Source organism: Hemitrygon akajei, chromosome 9 (assembly GCF_048418815.1).
Source record: "Hemitrygon akajei chromosome 9, sHemAka1.3, whole genome shotgun sequence".
NCBI lineage: Eukaryota > Metazoa > Chordata > Chondrichthyes > Myliobatiformes > Dasyatidae > Hemitrygon > Hemitrygon akajei.
The window spans coordinates 26,229,391-26,247,888 of NC_133132.1; the positions used below are offsets into that span (position 1 = coordinate 26,229,391).

At 38.2% G+C, this 18,498-nt stretch overlaps 2 protein-coding genes across 4 annotated transcripts in view; one reads left to right on the top strand and one right to left on the bottom strand.

Annotated features, from left to right (window-relative positions):
* The window catches only part of rsph14 (radial spoke head 14 homolog), a 760,969-nt gene that overhangs the window by 431,340 nt on the left and 311,131 nt on the right, over nt 1-18,498 (bottom strand). The gene's annotated exons all lie outside the window — the stretch shown is intronic.
* The window catches only part of gnaz (guanine nucleotide binding protein (G protein), alpha z polypeptide), a 286,899-nt gene that overhangs the window by 52,800 nt on the left and 215,601 nt on the right, over nt 1-18,498 (top strand). For all 3 annotated transcript variants that reach the window (XM_073055676.1, XM_073055677.1, XM_073055679.1), the window contains exon 2: nt 2,542-3,764. In XM_073055676.1, coding sequence (XP_072911777.1) covers nt 3,042-3,764 — 723 coding nt within the window. In that variant the 5' untranslated portion in view covers nt 2,542-3,041. The remainder of the gene's footprint in view (nt 1-2,541; nt 3,765-18,498) is intronic.

Genomic DNA, 18,498 nt, shown 5'->3' on the forward strand with positions numbered 1-18,498 from the left:
TCACGATCTGGGATTGAGACTCCCTTTGAAGTGTCATCTTGTGTTAGGCAGGAAAATAGCAATGAAGTATTGTGTGATTTTTCAGCTGTATAGGAATGAAATGATGAGTTTTAAGGATTACTGATGCTTGAACCAGTTATTAAAATTAGTTTGGAGCATCTGTCCAACCAGAGGATGGTCCAAGGAAGCACATGTGCAGAGTCAAGGACAAAGTTACCTAACAACATACAAAACAAGGATACAGAGGAGAAACAGGACACTCAGAGAGCAAACTGACCAAATACAGTACACTGGAATTCAAAGTAATACATGCAGAATCATTTTCAAATCTTTAACCGGTTTACTACCAGCATCTGCCCCTAGAGACTGTAACAATTCGATGTTGAACAGTTGCTATTTTGCTTGGTTTTAGTTATTTCTGGTTTTGAGCAGGGCTGGAAGACTACAATTGTTTGCATTCCTGATTCTCCTTCTTAGTGCTATTCTGCTCCTGCTGTTCAGAAAGCAACAGAGTGCTGATGATAAACCTAGCCTGGTGGATACAGTCAGCTGACAGCACATTAGGAGCTAATGGAACTGCCTTTACATTGTTACAAGCAATGGCTAACAGGGTAACAGGATGGTTGCTGTGCAGCTGACTGTTATAAAATTTCAGTAGTGGGTTATTGATAGATATTATCACAGGTAACATGAAAAATATTATCGCAAGTAAAGTGAAATGCATCAGGCATCATCTCCAAAACAATGGCAATATTACTTCATAAATAATTTGTAACTTAATATGTACAACAATTTTTTTCTGAAAACTGTGGTGTTAAAAATGTCTTTGTGCAAAACCCAGAGATTTTCCCTTCCCATGGAAAATTGACCGTGTGGCAACTGCTGTGATATTGAATGCCAATTGTTTTTATTAGCGATGGTTATCTTGCCAGCTGTCATGGCACGGAAATTCTCCCATGTTTGATGTTAGAAAGAACAAAGTCTATTGTATCATCTAAGAAGCAGGATGGTGCTTATGAATTGACTTAACACATGAGAAATGTGGTGAATTTAGAAGGAAAATGCATACACTGAGTTATTAAATCATTCAATCATCAGATCCATAATGTGAGTAATGGCACATGACTATCATGGAACTTTAATGCTTCCTAACCAACAGAAAAATGAATTACACAAGAGATCCTGCACATGCTGAAAATTCAGAGTAATACAAATAAAATGCCAGAGGAACTTAGCAGGTCAGGCAGCATCTATGGAGAAAAATTAACAGTTGATGTTTTGGGCTGAGACCCTACATTGGGACTAGAAAGGAAGGGGAGAAAGTGATAGGTGAAACTAGGTAGGGGGATGAAGTGAGAAGCTGGGAGGTGTTAGATGGAAATGTTAAAGGGCTGAGGAGGAAAGAGTATGATAGGAGAGTAGACCTTGGAAGAAAGGGAAGGATAAGGAGCATCAGAGGGAGGTGATGGGTAGGTGAGAAGAGAAGTAAGAGAAGAGGCAGAATGGGGAATGGAAAAATATACAGAAAGGGGAAGGTGAGAAATTAATGGAAATTAGAAAAATCCACGTTCATGCTATCAGGTTGGAAGCTACCCAGACAGAATTTGAGGTGTTGCTCCTCCAACCTGAGAGTGGCCTCATCACTGCAGTAGAAGAGGCCATGGACAGGCATGCTAGAAGGGATTGGGAAGTCGAACACAATACTTCCCAGGCACTGCTCTTTTAAGCAACAAAACTCTGCAGATGGGAAAGATAATCCACCTGTTTTAAGAATTTATGAAAATGGAAATCTTATTAGCCCAATTTTACTAATGCCTGAGTAGATTTCACTGTAAATTTCCTGCTGGACAAAATGAGATTTGCATAAGAGTAAGTAAAAACATTTACCTATGTAGTGCTGCATTAAGGGAACAGTCTTCTAGGCCTTATGCAAAACATAGTAGCCATTTAAACTTGACTTCCTCTTCCCAAACCAGAGAAGCTTCTATAGTGGCAATTTTGTTCCCTCAACTGCTTAGATACTTTCTGCCTCTTGCTGACATATTGCTACTTATTGTCTATTTCAAGTGGGCAGCTGATTGTAATAAAGGGAGTTGGAAAACATCCAATTCTCTGAAAACTGGTCACAACTAAAATAAGTTTTCTTGGTCTTTAATACATTTGACAAACCTTTCTCAGAATTTATTGATATTAGATACATCTTTCAAATGATTATAGACATTTCAAAGAGCTTAGTCTCTATGCAATTTTGCATACACTAATCCAAGGCTCAATTAACAGTCCAGGTTTATTGTAGCAAATTCGATTTTTGCAGTAACCACAAAACCAGCATCTATTCAGTAGTTTAAGATTTAAGGGAAGTTTTCTCAATGCCATAAAAAAACATATGATTCTGTTTTTAAGAAGCGATAACTTACATTTAAAAATCATTCATTTCTGAGATTTGAAAATCTGTAGCCTGTTTTTCTCCTTCAGTTAGTCATCTCGGTTTAGAATCCAAAGGAAAAGTATCCTAATGATTCATTTTTGTTTGTTTGGCAGATAGATTTGTCACTGGTGGTTATGAACGCCGTTCAGGTTTGAGGTAATCAAATCAGAAAACTGTGCAATTCCTCTGTGCACTTGCTACCCTCCCAAGACAGTGACAGATAATAAGTGAGAGGGAATTGAGGCTACATGGACATGCCTGTCATCTCTAGAAGGAATGGATACTGAATAATGATGTCCAATTTGAACAAGAATTTAACACAAACTACATTGCTGAAAAGGGAAAGGCATTCCATCAACTGGAATAAGCCATCTTTCTTGCATAAAGGAGGGGAATGCCATGAAATCTACTGAGTTCTGGACCTGCAAGTGGTTGCTGCACTTTTTTGCTCACCCCTGCTGAGACTGACTGAATTGGTACTTGCCTGTTTGATCATCTGACATTGCTTTTACTTTAGTGTGAGGTGCACCGTATACCTGACAAGCCTACTGCAGCAACCACTGCAGCTTTCAAGAAGTACAGTCTCCCTTCAGCCAACCACATCACAAGGAACATGGGATGTCGTCAAAGCTCTGAGGAGAAGGAGGCAGCAAGGCGTTCCAGGAGGATTGATCGGCATCTCCGCTCAGAGAGTCAGCGTCAGCGCCGTGAGATCAAACTCCTGCTGCTGGGAACCAGCAACTCAGGCAAAAGCACCATTGTCAAGCAGATGAAAATTATCCACAGTGGCGGGTTCAACTTGGAGGCATGCAAGGAATACAAGCCCCTCATTATTTATAATGCTATAGACTCTCTCACCCGCATTATCCGTGCACTAGCCACCCTCAAAATAGAATTCCATAACCCAGACAGAGCTTATGATGCTGTTCAACTCTTTGCTCTGACTGGGCCTGCTGAGAGCAAAGGAGAGATTACACCTGAACTGCTTGGAGTAATGAAGCGCTTGTGGGGTGATCCTGGAGTCCAAGAATGCTTCTGCCGGTCCAACGAGTATCACTTGGAAGACAATGCAGCCTACTACCTGAATGATCTTGACAGAATTGCAGCAGCTGACTACATCCCAACTGTAGAAGATATTTTACGTTCAAGAGACATGACCACAGGCATAGTGGAAAACAAGTTTACTTTCAAAGAGCTGACATTTAAAATGGTGGATGTGGGAGGGCAGCGATCGGAACGAAAGAAATGGATTCACTGTTTTGAAGGGGTTACAGCAATAATTTTCTGTGTGGAGCTGAGTGGATACGACCTGAAGTTGTATGAAGATAACCAAACAGTAAGTCATTATCTTCTCTCTTTTCTTTTTTTACAGATCTTTCATTTGGTTACCATCAGTTTCACCAGGTGTTGTTTTAGAACTAATTATAACTTTGATGTTAGTTTAATAATAATCCAGGTACATAACAAGAAGGCCAGTCAAACAATTAATTAAGATTACTTGAACTAATTTTTCTTGTGTTTCAGTTTAAGTTGACTTTTGCCAAATCATAGTGAACAATTACAATTTTCCCTTAAGTCACTTAAGTTTAAGTTGCTGCACGTGATCAATAGATGTAGTAATACTGTAACAAGTGTATCAAGTATCTTGTGATGGTCTCCTCGATTATCCTCAGTTTAGAAGAATGTGTAGTTTTCTGCCAACTGCAACTGAATGTTCAACTTCATACATGGTCATCAAGGGCGAATAAGTTAAACAGATGGGATTCAGTTTAAAGAAAGCATTCAATCTCAGAAATGCTGGCTGAAGTTACGCCAGCTGAATAGTTGAAACAAATCAATGTGCTTGAATTTAGGTATTAATGATCATTATCATGCGTTCTAGTTCCATTTGCAAAAGTGCTCCAGATTCCATATATAAATTTTCAGAAAATCAATTTTCTGGTGTTTAACAAGTAATTCATGAAAAACTGGTATTCAAAATTACTTATTTTCATTTGAACAAGACACTTAGTATTTTTATTGTTTGTAAGTATTTTATTTACAGTGCTTCACTCTCAGATGAACTCCATTGTTATAAGCGCTGAAATATTGATCATGTAAGGGAACACTCACTAAATGAGATTAATTCAGTTTAGCATTTTACTGTGAAAGGTTGGTGCAGAGGAGGATGTGAAAACTGGAGCTTTCTGCTCGTGAAAGAGTTAAGCAGCACACTTAGTTTCTTATCAAATGTTTCATGCACCATTTGCTAGATGAATAGAGATTACTCCTAGTCTGCTGAGTTTTACTGTTACACATTACAGTAACTATTACCATGGTTACTGAAATGGATAAGTCTAGGTGAAGGATTAAACTATGATCAATTTGGTGTTTCTACTTTAGAGGACACAGTTCCCTTTATGAATAAACATCTTAACTGCACCCACATACACTTGTCTTTTTCCTTCTCCTTTCCCACACCACCAATAACCCCTAACATTCGCTTACCTTGGCTTGCTCCAATCTAGATGGTTGCTATAGCACCTGTTTCTCAGAGCAGCATGGTGACAATCTCCCATTTCCCAGCAACCAGCTAATCAGCCCTTAAACCCTGGTTACCAAAAAACGTTGTTCGTGGTTGTACTATCTTACATAAATTCAGGAATTATTTCATGAATGTTGAAGACTCTATGGCCTTGACACCCAGTTCACATAATCTGCAGAAAGCATGATAAATTATCCTCCAACACAAAAATAAAAATCAATGAATAATTGTGGATGCAAATGGTCACATATCTGTTCAACTTATTTTTTGGGTTTTAGCAATATGCCATGTAAATCAGCATATAGTGCCATATGCTGTCAATGATTATTCATAGCCATCTGTATAGACTACATCCCCAGAACTGATTTTATTGATTTAATTAGTTTGCACAGAAGGTGATGGATATATGAGACAGAACATTCATGGTGGAGAATATAGTGTGGTTATATTCCAGAGAAATGAGGAATTATCTGGTTGGAGAAGAAATTAATATGAATGATCTAGCAGAGGTGGTAGTTTTAACCACTAACAGCTTAATAGTCTAGAATGACATACATTGTCCTATGTATTCCATTATTTCTGATATTCTTGATCAAACAGTGGAAATTGCAGCATAGAAGACAACTGTGCTGCTCATTGTACCTATACTCTCTGCTACTGTTGTAACAAAATCTAAAATAGAAAAGACCATATTTAGTTCCAAAGTAATTGTGCCCAATTTTCAAATAAACATCTGGGTAATTCCAAGCAGTTGTGGCACTTTTAACCATATAGGTAGCAAATATAGATGTTAGAATGAGGAACTTGATCCAGATTTATCTGATAGCAAGGAGTCAGTAGGTAAGGCAGATGTGAGTGAGCAGTGAAATCCAGAAGTTACAGGTCTTGACATCAGCTCAGCTATGCTGGAATTGAGAACTAATGATAAGTTTGGTGTAAAAGCATATACAGGAGTACAATGAGTTCTGAAAGCAGAAATACAGGGTTGAAAACAAACATTTTGAGTAAAGGTGCAGGATGAAAAGCTATTCCTGTTTGCCTTACTAAAATTTTCATTGAATAGATACAAAAAATTTGAAAACGAGAACAAAATGATTGCATAGAGCAGCAGAGAGAAGTGTAAACAGTCAGAAATTGGGGTAGTTGAAATTATATTTCAAATTTGTACTGAATAATTTGCATAATTAACATTTAAAATAGAAAATCTTTTAGCATGCTAGATTAGTTTCGAGGTAGTGTTGGGGAAGCAGAGAGTCTGTAGAAGAATTTAAATATCTTGGGAGAATGGGCAAAGAAGTAGCAAGTGGAATATTGTGTAGGGAAGTGTATTGTCATGCACTTTGGTAGAATGAATAAAGGCAAATACAATTTTCTAAATAGGGAGAAAATTCTAAAATCAGAGGTGGAATATCCTAAAGGTTTACTTGCAGGTTGAGTCGGTGGTAAGGAAGGCAAATGCAATGTTAGTATTCATTTCAGGAAGACTAGAATAGAAAAGCAAGGATGTAATGCTAAGGCTTTATAAGGAATTTGTCAGAGCACACTTTAAGTATTGTAAGCAGTTTTGAGCCCATTATCTAAGGAAGGATGTGCTAGCATTAGAGGGGACTCAGGGAGGTTCATGACAATGATCCCTTGAATGAAACAGTTAATGTAGAAGGAACATTTCTCTGGGCCTCTGGGCCTGTACTTGCTGGAGTTTAGAAGAAAGATAGGGGATCTCATTAAAACTTATCAAATATTGAAAGGCCTAAATAGTGCGGATTTGCAGAGTATGTTTTCTGTTGTGGGGGAGTCTAGGACCAGAGGGCATGGCCTCAGAACAGAAGGACATCAAGACAAGTCAAGTCAAGTCAACTTTTATTGTCATTTCGACCATGACTGCTGGTACAGTGCATAGTAAAAATGAGACAACGCTTTTCAGGACCATGGTGTTGCATGACACAGTACAAAAAACTAGACTGAACTACATTTAAAAAAAACACAGAGAAAGCTACACTAGACTACAGACCTACACTGGACTGCATAAAGTGCACAAAAACAGTGCAGGCATTACAATAAGTAATAAACAGGACAGTAGGGCAAGGTGTCAGTCCAGGCTTCGGGTATTGAGGAGTCTGATAGCTTGGGGGAAGAAACTGTTACATAGTCTGGTCGTGAGAGCCTTTAGAACATCCCTTTAGAACAGAGACGACAAGGAAATTCTTTAGCCAGAAGAAGGTGAATCTGTGGAATTCAATGCCACAGACAACTGTGGAGGTCAATACATTGGGTATATTAAAAGTGGAGGTTGATAGGTTCTTGATTAGTAAGGGTGTCAAAGGTTACGGGGAGAAGGCAGGAGAATGGGTTGAGAGGGATAATAAATCAGCAATAAAGGAATGGCGGAACAGACTAGATGGGCTGAATGATCTAATTCTGTTCCTATATCTTATAGTCTTAGTAAAAAAAAATTCTTGGTACATTTCAGTGATAATTTGATACACTTTTATTAATGTAACTGCAAACAGGCTTAAGTATTTTTAATTAAAGTGTCTAATCCTTGACTAGTGACTAGTCCAGTTTTAAATAATTAAAATGACTTTGAAACGGTCCATTGAACTATATATTACTTTCATTGCAGCAATTTTCTTAGTAAATTGTTTTTAATGTTGAACGTGAATTCCTGTAGCCATGCACTTCAAAAATAAATTTTATTTGAAATATTTTGAAGAATGACGGCAAAATGTGCAAGTAGCAGAAACACTCCAAGGTCATTATTGCAGCATAGAGCTGCAGCTAGCTTTGAGTTCCTTTGACTTTTGATAACAGTACTTTTAAGCTAGTGTTAAAGATCATAAATTCAATTAATTCATGATATAACCTTTAAAATCCACTGATTTATTTTCCTGCAGTGATTTTTTTTTTTACCCAGGCTGGAAAGTTAAAATGCGCATGCTAATTAAACTCTACCCATTTATCAATATCCATTTTTAAGATTAGATGAACAATGTGAATTTCTGCAATATTTCTTGTGTACGTAAATCCCCGAGAGTCTTTCAGTAGAGTAAGTAAACTCCATGTAACAATGAGAAAAGCAACTATAGAAATTGGATGAGACCTATTTAAGCACATTAATGAGGCTATGTGTGGTAGGCTAATGAGAAATTTCTTTGAATTATGCTACTTCAAACACGAGGTTCAAAGCACCAATGATTTACAGGTGTAGAGTGCAAAAGTAGATCTGGTAAGTCTGGGTCTGAGTGAAGATATTTTGGAAGCTGGGCAGAAATCATAAGGGAAAGATCAATGGCTACAAAAGCAAGTGTTGGCTGTTCATGGCCCATAACACTTGCCACATGGATATTAGCACCATTGATTGTTGATTCTCTGAATATGATAGCTTCCTGGATATTCTGTACTACTTTGATCCAGAAACCATGTTTTGATTCACTGAAGAAGGGTCCAGACCCTTTTAGCTTAGAGAGAGTGTCTACAGTGAAATCATTCATTCCAGCCAGATGAAAAGTAAATTTTAAGTAAAGGAACCTAAGTTACCCTGTGCCTTAATGTGCAGTCAAGTCTTCCTTACACATCACCAAAGCAGGCCTCACAAATATTCTGAGGCCAACTTCTGCATGTGTGCCTTGTACTCTCTATTGTGCCTACATTTGGAGCATATAATACACACTATAGATGTCCAGTCTTCTCTGAATTTATATATCAGATTGAGAAGAAAAATTTGTAAACTTCATAAACTTACTGTGACCTCTTGATTTTCCTTTGCTTCATTGGACTTGAATGATTAAGGTAGAAGAATTTGGTATGAAATTGAATCCTAGTGGAAAAAGTTTCCTGAAAGCTGCAAAGATAGATTGGAGGAGGGCATGAATACAACCACCAAAAGGGAGACACCGACAGGGGGCAGAAGGAACCAGCAAAATCTGAATGACTGAAAGATATTCATGTGGCTTCAGTTATGAAGTAGTGTAGTTATGTAATATATTCCAATTTGACCTTTATGATGTGAATGGTGCAGAACTAAAATTTCAGGTATATCTCAGTATGAGAGCTGAACATTTAAAAAGCATAATTATCACTAGTTGGCACTGGACATACTCCACCTAATTAAGTATTGCAGCTGGATTAAAATCAATATTTTGAATCTTCAGAGATTCCATTAATTTGAGTTTAGATTTTTCAATTACCCTTATGTCCCATTAATGAAGCATCTAGTGTTGTGAAGTCTTTATGCTATTACTTTGATTCAGTTTGGCAACGTTCCCATTTCATGGTTAGAAAGTTCAAGCCCCATTGTGGATTTAGTACATTATTCAATTCGGCTCCCCAAAAGTACTTTGGAGATGCTATCTTTTGACTGAGATCTAAGACTGAGATCCCTTCTAATGAAAACATAAGAAAAGGAGGACTTGGCCATTCAGCTCCATGTTCCTGCTCTAAAATTATTGTTTGTCTTTCACCTCAGAGTCACTTTCTTGCATTTACTCCCTTAATTCCCATAATATCTAAAAATATATTGATCTCTTTCTCAAATGTAATCAGCAATTGAAACTCCACAGCCTCTTTGAGTAATGAATCACAAAGATTCACTCACCTGAGAAAGGAATTTCTCTCCGGTTTCCTACAAATGGCCAACTACTTTTATTTGAGATCTGTGCTATTGGACATTGCAGCCAGAGGAAAAAACCTCTACATCTATCTTGCCAAACTCCAGAAGAAATCCATACATTTCACTGTTCTCAGATGTAAAACATCCTACAGCACGATTCAAGAAGCTTTCTTCTAGTCACTTGCCTATCACTGGGCTTTCTCCTGGTCAATAATTAGTCTATATTGCCATCAGAACCAACATCATTTGCAGGGACTTGTAATATGGAAAAAAATATTTTGTGGACAACTGCAAAGATGATAAATTGGCGCACAAATTTAGGTTTATGGATAACTGTACCAAATATTTATTTTAACATTCTGAAGCACACACTCTATTTAAGAAATATATAATTAGATTCTTAGGCAATAATATTGTAATGCGTACTGGCTGCACAAATACTCTGAGAGAGTTATGGACACAGCTCAGCACATCATGGACACTGTTAGCATAGTTGCTGTCTCAAAGCAACCAGCATAAATCATCCAGGAGTCACCCCTTCCATCGGGCAGCCATTAAGCTGAAAGCACGTACCACCATGCTCAAGGGGAGCTGCTATCCTGCTATAAGACTACTGAATGATTCCCTAGTGTGATAAGATAGACTCTTGATCTCACAATCTACCTCATTATGGACTTGAACAGTAGTCTGCCTGCACTGCACTGTAACTGTGACACTTTATTCTAGATTCTATTAGTGTTCTTTTGTTACACTAGCTCAATATACTGATGTGTACAAACTATTTGTATGGATTGCATGAAAAACAAAGTTTTGACTATACCTCGATATGTGTGGTGTGGCCTCTGTCGGTCGTGGTCGACCATGGGTAGTGCACCTCTGGTAGAGTCTCCAGGGCGCAAGCCAGGAGAGAGTTGATATGGAGATCTGTCTGTTGCCCATACAGTGGGACCCCCCCTCTCCATGCTGATGACAGGTCCAAAGGAATGACGCAGTTTGGTGCCAGCAGCATCGTAGGAGTTGATGTTCCAGTGCTGGGTACAGCAGTCAGCCACCTTTGGGACTCCAACTCCAGATTTTTCCCCTTGGTGTTTACTCCCCAAGCCTCTCCCGTGAGCAGGTATAGCCGCAAAACAGCGGAGGTTTGAATCAGAGTTTTCCCTCTCCTAGATGAGTTACCATCCATGGTTAATGAGCCCCATCTGCCCGGAGCAACTGATTTTAAGACGCCAGTGGCCCGCCTTTGCCCCTTATCCTGTCAGTGAGAACAGCTCTGCCGGGTCTAAGAACTATGCCACACGTGAAGGCCAGGAATTGGACTTGGTTGTCAGAGGCTGTTCGAGACGCACGCCATGAAGAGCCACCCTTCAGCTATGACTACCTGGAGCCAAACCTTGATAATAATAAGTCAATTTAATTCACCAGGTACAGTAGCCCCACCTGCACGGTGTCATAATGAACAGCATAAAAAGCACACCAGTATAACAGGCAAGAGCAATTAGTAAGAGTGGAGAGAGAGGGGAAACTAGTTCTGCTGTTGGAACAAATCTATGTAGGTATATTAGACTTTTGAATTTAATATTATTGCAGCTTTTTGTATGTTCATCAAGCTTCCTAAACCTGAAAAGACATTACTTATAAGAGTAAATGAAAACTAAACTACAAAAAAAATAACAAATAGTAATTACTAACTCTTATGTTTGGCTTCAGAACAGTTCAACAAATCTGATGGTAGCATCTCTTTTTAGTTATTTAAAGAATAAAGGTTTGAAATATTTGGGCTACCAAGGAAATAGTAGCCTAGTTATATCAATTGTTGACCAGGAGCATGTATAGGTTTCATCCTGGGTACCATGTATATAAGTTGACATCATCACATTGCCGTATTACAAATTTGCCTGTGGTTGACCATCTACAGAATCAGTCTTGTAATCTAAATTGCTCTGCTCTTCCAATTGAATATAGGAAAATAAAAGTTGCATCCTGGATGTATTGAAAACTTGATTTGACAAATCATATATTCAGTGGCCACTTTATTAGGTGCACCTGCACACCTGTTCATTAATACAAGTATCTAATCAGCTAATCGTGTGGCAACAACTCAATGCATAAAAGCATGCGGACATAGTCAAGAGGTTCAGTTGTTGTTCAGACTGAACAGCAGAATGGAGAAGTTATGTGATTTAAGTGACTCTGACCATGAAATAATTGTTGTTGCCAAATAGGATGGTTTGAGTATCTCAGAAATTGTTGCTTTCCTGGTATTTTCACACAAAACAGTCTCTAGAGTTTACGGAGAATGATGTGAAAAACAAAAAAACACCCAGGGAGTGTAAGTTCTGTGGGTGAAAATGCCTTGTTAATGAGAGAGGTCAGAGGGGAATGGCCAAACTGGTTAAAGTTGACAGGAAGGCAACATTAACTCAAATAACAACGCGTTACAACAGCGATGTGCAGAAGAGCATCTCTGAGCACTCTACATGTCAATCTTTGAAGTGGTTTTTCTGCTACCACAGCATCAGAAACCACACTGAGTTCTATTCCTGCAGCATTTAATAACATGACCAGTGAGTGTATATTTCTTAAATAACGTTTTGTTGATGAATGGGAAATATTGACACTATAATCTATCTAAATCAATGCGCACAGATGCTTACTCTAGACATAAGAAATTCTGCAGATACTGAAAATCTTCAGCAACACACACATAATGCTAGTGAAACTCAGCATGTCAGGCAGAAAATGAACAGTCAATGTTTCAGACGAAGACCCTGAATCAGGACTGGAAGGGAAGGAGGCAGAAGCGAGAATAAAAAGGCAGGGGGCAATTACTCAAAGGATTCTTTTAAATTTAAATTTGTAGTAAGATTAATCTCTGTTAGTATAACCTATGGAATTATTACACATCTGTTAGATATTCTGAGCTATTTCATAAGAGTACCAAAGGCATACTGCAACATATTATTACCTCGTACAATGAATATATCACATGGTAGGAGGCAAGAGGTCTTCAGGCAGTTTTTTTTACTGGTTTCATTTACAATGCTTCCTAAGTGTGTTTCTTCTGAAAATAAAGGATGGAGAAAATATTTTGCATTTCCATAGACTTTTTGACGAGCACAGGACATTACAAAGTACACTATGGCCAATGAGGTTACATTTCCAGTGTAGTCTCTGATGGGATAATCATAATTGCCAATATCTCCACAGCAAGTTACCAAGAAACTCCAGTTATTAATAACCAAATAATCTATTTTGAGGAATTGATTGAGGGATAAAACTAGCTGGGACTCTGGGAGAACTCCCTCCCAAACCTTTAGTGTATTGAATATTACAGCAATATTTTGTGCTACTACCATCCTCCATTTTGACCATTTTGACTAACATTTGGAAACCAATATTTTAATTTTAAATTATAATTATTTTAAATTAATAATATATAGAAAGGATGTATGTTTTAATTTATACCAACTTGCTCATATAAATCCAGTTTTACTTCTCAATAGGTTAATCCCAAGAGACAAACTTGGTATTCAACAAATTGTTTAGTGGCAGACTGCCATGATTAACCCCCATAGTTGCCTGCAACTCCAGTGCTTGGACATATGTGCATCCCAAAACAAAAAAAATCTGAATTTTCTTAGCCGATAAATCTATCAAAATACTCACTTAAATATTACTTATATTGTTATTAATTATAATTCTCAAAGAAAATTTAAAAAGTTAAGAAAATTATTTGCTTTGTTACAATGAGCTAATCCTCCAGTGTCTGCGTTAATCAGAAAAGTAACACAAACAACTACATATGGATAAGATAACATTGTTTTTAAGTTGCTGTGAGTTGCTAGAAAGGCTTATTTTAAATAACCAACTCTGTTCAGACATGGAAAAACTTTTTTCCAAAAGTTTTACAATATCAAGTATAAGATCAAAGAGTGGGCTTGTTATATAAAGAGAGCTATAACACATTGGGCATAATCTCTTAGGTTTACATATCATTTAATTGAAACATGCAGAATTTTTATGGACTTGACTAGATCGGTGCAATGATGATGTTCCTCCTGGCTGGGACTCCTGGAAACAGAGACCACAATCTTGAGAAGCATTAGTCATTCAGGACAGGGAGCTGAGAAATTTCTTCACTGAGAGTAGAGTGAAGAGTACAGTGAATCTTCATAATTTGATATCCAAGAAGACCAAAGTTCAAAGTAAAATTTATTATCAGAGTCCATACATGTCACCACATACAACCCTAAGATTCTTTTTCTGCAGGCACATTTAGCAAATCTATAGAACAGTAATTGTAAACAGGATCTGTAAACTGTAAACAAGCTGTACAAATGCAGATAATAAATAATAGCAATAAATAACAAGCATGAACGAACAAGATAAAAACATCCTTAAATGAGTGTTGTTATCCCCTTTCGTTCAAGAGCCTGATGGTTGAGGGGTAGTAACTGCTCTTGAATCTGTTGGTGTGAGTCCTAAGGCACTTGTACTTTCTACCTGATGGCAGCAGTGAGAAAAGAGCATGGTCTGGGTGGTGAGGATCTTTTTTTAATGGATGCTGCTTTCCCATGGCAACGTTTCATGTATATGCGCTCAATAGTTGGGAGGGTTTTCCTCATGATGTACTCTGCTGCATCCACTACCATTTGTAGGATCTTCCAATCAAAGGCATTGGTTTTCCCATACCAGGCCATAACGCAGTCAGTCAGCAAACTTTCTACCACACACCTATAGAAATTTGCCAAGGTTTTTGATGACATGCTGAATCTCCACAGACTCCTGAGGAAGTAGAGGTGCTGTCATGTTTTCTTCACAATTATATTTTTATAATGGATCCAGGACAGGTCCTCAGAGACAGTGACACACAGGAATTTAAAGTTACTGACCCTGTCCACCTCTGATCCTCCAATGATTACTGGTTCATGGATCTCTGGTTCCCTCTCCTGAAGTATACTATCAATTCCTTGGTCTTATTAACATTGAGTGAGAGTTTTTTTTTTATTATTACACCACTCAGCCAAATTTTCAATCTCCTTCCTGTATGCTGACTCATCACCACCACTGATACTGCCTACAAGTGTAGTGTCATCAGGAAACTTGTATATGGTGTTGGAGCTGTACTTAGCCACACAGGTGTGAAGTGAGTAGAGCAGGGGGCTAAGTACACAACCTTGAGGTGACCATGCAGCTTCTGACAGTCTGGTACCTGGCCAACTTGTTATACTGGTTTGTGAGATGTTAAAATGTTAGTAGGATGTGTGAGGAGAGCCTGAGATCCAGAGTGTGGCTGGGTCAGGATCCCAGCTTTGCCTAGGTGTATGGCTGGAGCTAAGGTTGGGGTTCCAGAACATCAGGGGTCAGGAATGTGGGTAGGTCAGTGGCTGCAACTCAACTTCAAAGTGCTTCAAAGTTCCACACTAAGTACACTGAAAAATTCATATTACTGCTGTGTACCATGTAAAGTTGATTGGGTATAACTATGAACAACATCCAACAGTCTGGAACATCTGTTAGGCTGGCATCAAAGTCCAAGTACAGTGGATTATCTGTGTATTACCACACTCAAGGCAGATTGATCGATTTTAAGGTACTAAAGGAATCAAGGAAAATGGGATTAAAGTATGAAAGTATTCCGAGATGAAAACAAAATCGGCCTTGATATTAAAAAAAATTGAACCAGGCAATAGATGGGCTTATCTAACCTACATCTAATTCTATTTTGTACATTATGTAATACATATCAAATATATCTGGAGGCATTACCTAGTTGAAAATTGTTTTGTAATTTCATTGACACTACATCATACCAGTGAGGTCCTACCTGCTTAAAGGTTAACTTGTGGGTTGAGTCAGTGGTGAGGAAGACAAATGCCATGTTAGCATTCATTTCAGGAGGTCTAGAATATAAGAGCAGACATGTGATGCTGAGGCTTTATAGGCACTGGTGAGGTCTCACCTTGAGTATTGTGAACAGTTTTGGGCTCCTTATCTAAAAAAAGATGTGCTTCAATTGGAGAAGGTCCAGAAGGGGTTCACAAGGATGATTCTAGGAATGAAAGGGTTATCATACAAGTAACATTTAATTGCTCTGGGTCTGTATTCACTGGAATTTAGAAGGATGAGGGGGGATCTCACTGAAACCTTTCGAATGTTGAAAGGCTTAGACAGAGTAGATGTGGAAAGGATGTTTCCCATGGTGGGGGGGTGGGGGGAGTCTAAGACAAGAGGGCACTGTCTCAGGATAGAGGGGTGCCCATTTAAAACAGAAATGCAGAGAAATTTCTTCAACCAGAGGATGGTGAATTTATTACCACAGGCAGCTGTGGAGGCGAGGTCTTTGGATGCATTGATAGGTTCTTGATTGGACACGGCATCAAAGGTTACAGGGAGAAGGCTGGGGAGTGCAGCTGAGGAGGGGAAAAAAGGATGAGCCACGATTAAATAGCGGAGCATACTTGACAGGCCAAATGACCTAATTCTGCTCTTATGTCTTATGGTCTTAAATCTAGATGGTAAAGTTACCCTGAGTAGCAGAACAGTGGAAACTAAACTGTAGTCCTGGGTATCTGAAAGTGTTCACTGTAGATTGTCTTCTACATACTGCAGCAGATTCACAATCAAGATATGGAAATCCAAGCAAAAACTTTCAAATAATTAAATTGTTCTTTTCGATCCTTTGAACACCATAGGGAATAAATATATGTATAATTTGTCTCTAAATGTATTTGGAAATTTTATAAGGTTTTGTTTCCTTCTAGTTTTTTTTTCCTCATCTAATTTCCCCACAGATTATGGCTTATGAAGCCAATTGCATGCCTATTAATAGCCTCCAGTGCCTCTTTCAGACCCTTTCTTCAAAAATCTACTGTGCAAGCTTGATGGACATCAATAGCCAAGTTATGATCCAAGCACACATGCAAATCAACCTTCATAATTCTTATTGCAAACAGACCAATTATTGGGAATAGTAATTTTCAGACAAATTGAAAGAAAGAGAACAATTCAATTTTTGACACTGTATTTCTTACATATGTTCTTAAAATAACAAGAGTGTGGGCTAAATTGCATCTAGTATTGAGTATATTCAACAATACAATAGCTGGCCAACAATGACCATTATAATGTGAAATTCATTTTAGTCTCAAGAGGGAAATAAATGGATAACCAACCAAAATTATATGTACAGGTTATTTTAGGATGAAGCAGGAATTATCCAGCATTTAGTAACGGGAAAAAATGTGAATTCTAAGAAGTATCAAGTACATTGACTATAAATACTCAAAGGGCAAGAATCCTTATTCAGCAATTGAAGTGAGAAAAAGTATAAAATTAACACTTGTGCAAAGAATAATTTAAATTCCAAAGACAGAGAAATATCAAGAATCTCAAAGGGTTACATGGTGAAGAATTTGCACTGAAAAAGAATAAATCTGAGAATTAAGTAAATACAAAACACCATGAAGACCAGAAATATAAACTAAAAACAGAAAATGCTGGAATAATCAATAGATTGAGCAGCATTTGTCTAGGGAACAAAAGCATTTCAGATCAATAATCTTTCATCAGACCTGGGAGAAGTTAAAGACAAACAAATTTTAAGATGCAGTGGAAGTAGGAATAACAGACTGAAATCAAAGCTCTGGAATGGGTCAAAGGCAAGAGGATCTGAAAAATACCTGATAACTTGTTCTTTCATTTTTTTCCTCTCTTCTTCCCCTTTCTCTGAACTTTAAAAACATGTTCTTGTTTAAGAGGTAAGAGATAGAAAGTTGAGTGTATATTTCATTTATCAAAATGTAAGTACACCCTATGCTCGTTATACATGGGGGATACCTTCCTCGCAGTCGACACATAATGTGAAATCGTATAATGTGAATAATTAATTAAATGGAGAAAATAGGGATGTGTTCCAGAGGGCTTCCTAAATATGTTTTATCTGTAATTTATTCACATTTTCATACCAATACAACACAAAAGCAGTACCACAAGGCACATTCGTATTATATTTCATCAATTTAAGGTAATATTCAATGTAATAAATCATAGAAAGTTAACATACTAGGGTGTACAGTATTCACCAACGGTGGCAGGTGTGTTCGCTCCGGGAGATGAGTGGTTGTTGTGGTGTTGGGCAGCTTTACGTGGATAAGGTGGATGGTTGTGGTCGTCAGGATCATATCAAGCACAGCAAAGGGTGAAGCAAGACTCACAGAACTTTTAGAACTGCCGGCACCGGTTTGAAGAAAGTGGTGAGGGTTGTCTGGCAACATTTTGTTTTTCAGCATAAATTTGCTTGTAGGGAAGAAGGGTTGACGGCAGAGAACAACTGAAATGCTGACTCCGTTCTAAACTTGGGTCCATGTCCATCGCTATTTGTGCCAAGTTTTCCGACTTCCACCATTCCCTCACCATTGGTAAACTCCTGGGATTTTCAAAATCGTCCGTTGCTTGCAGCATCTGAGAGATAGTTTGTTGTTAAAAAAAAATACGCCTTGGTCGAGTGGTTGAATCAGCGAAGTTGTGTTAGGCGGCAGGAAACGCTCTGTTATGTTAGGATGAATGCTGTCCAAATGTTTAGGATGGGCTGGCGCATTGTCAAGCAACAAAAGAACTTTAAAGGCAAGATTCTGTTCCCAGCAGTAGCGTCCCAGAGCTGTGTTACCTTCAGCTGATGCCGCGATGTTTATAATCTCCAACTTTTTTTTCAAGTGTTAAAGTGGTTCTCTGCCGCTCGGCTGATGGCCCAGGACATGATATCGGATGCTTAGGAGGCAGAGTTAAACATTTCAAGCACAAAATCACTGTACCGTTGGTAAAACCAACAAAAGTTTAAGAGCGCAAGATCGCGCATCCACAACTTGCCAAAACCAATGCGAGACTGGCGGGAGTGAGACCGTGAGGCGCACGCACGTGACTTGTATTGGCGGGAAA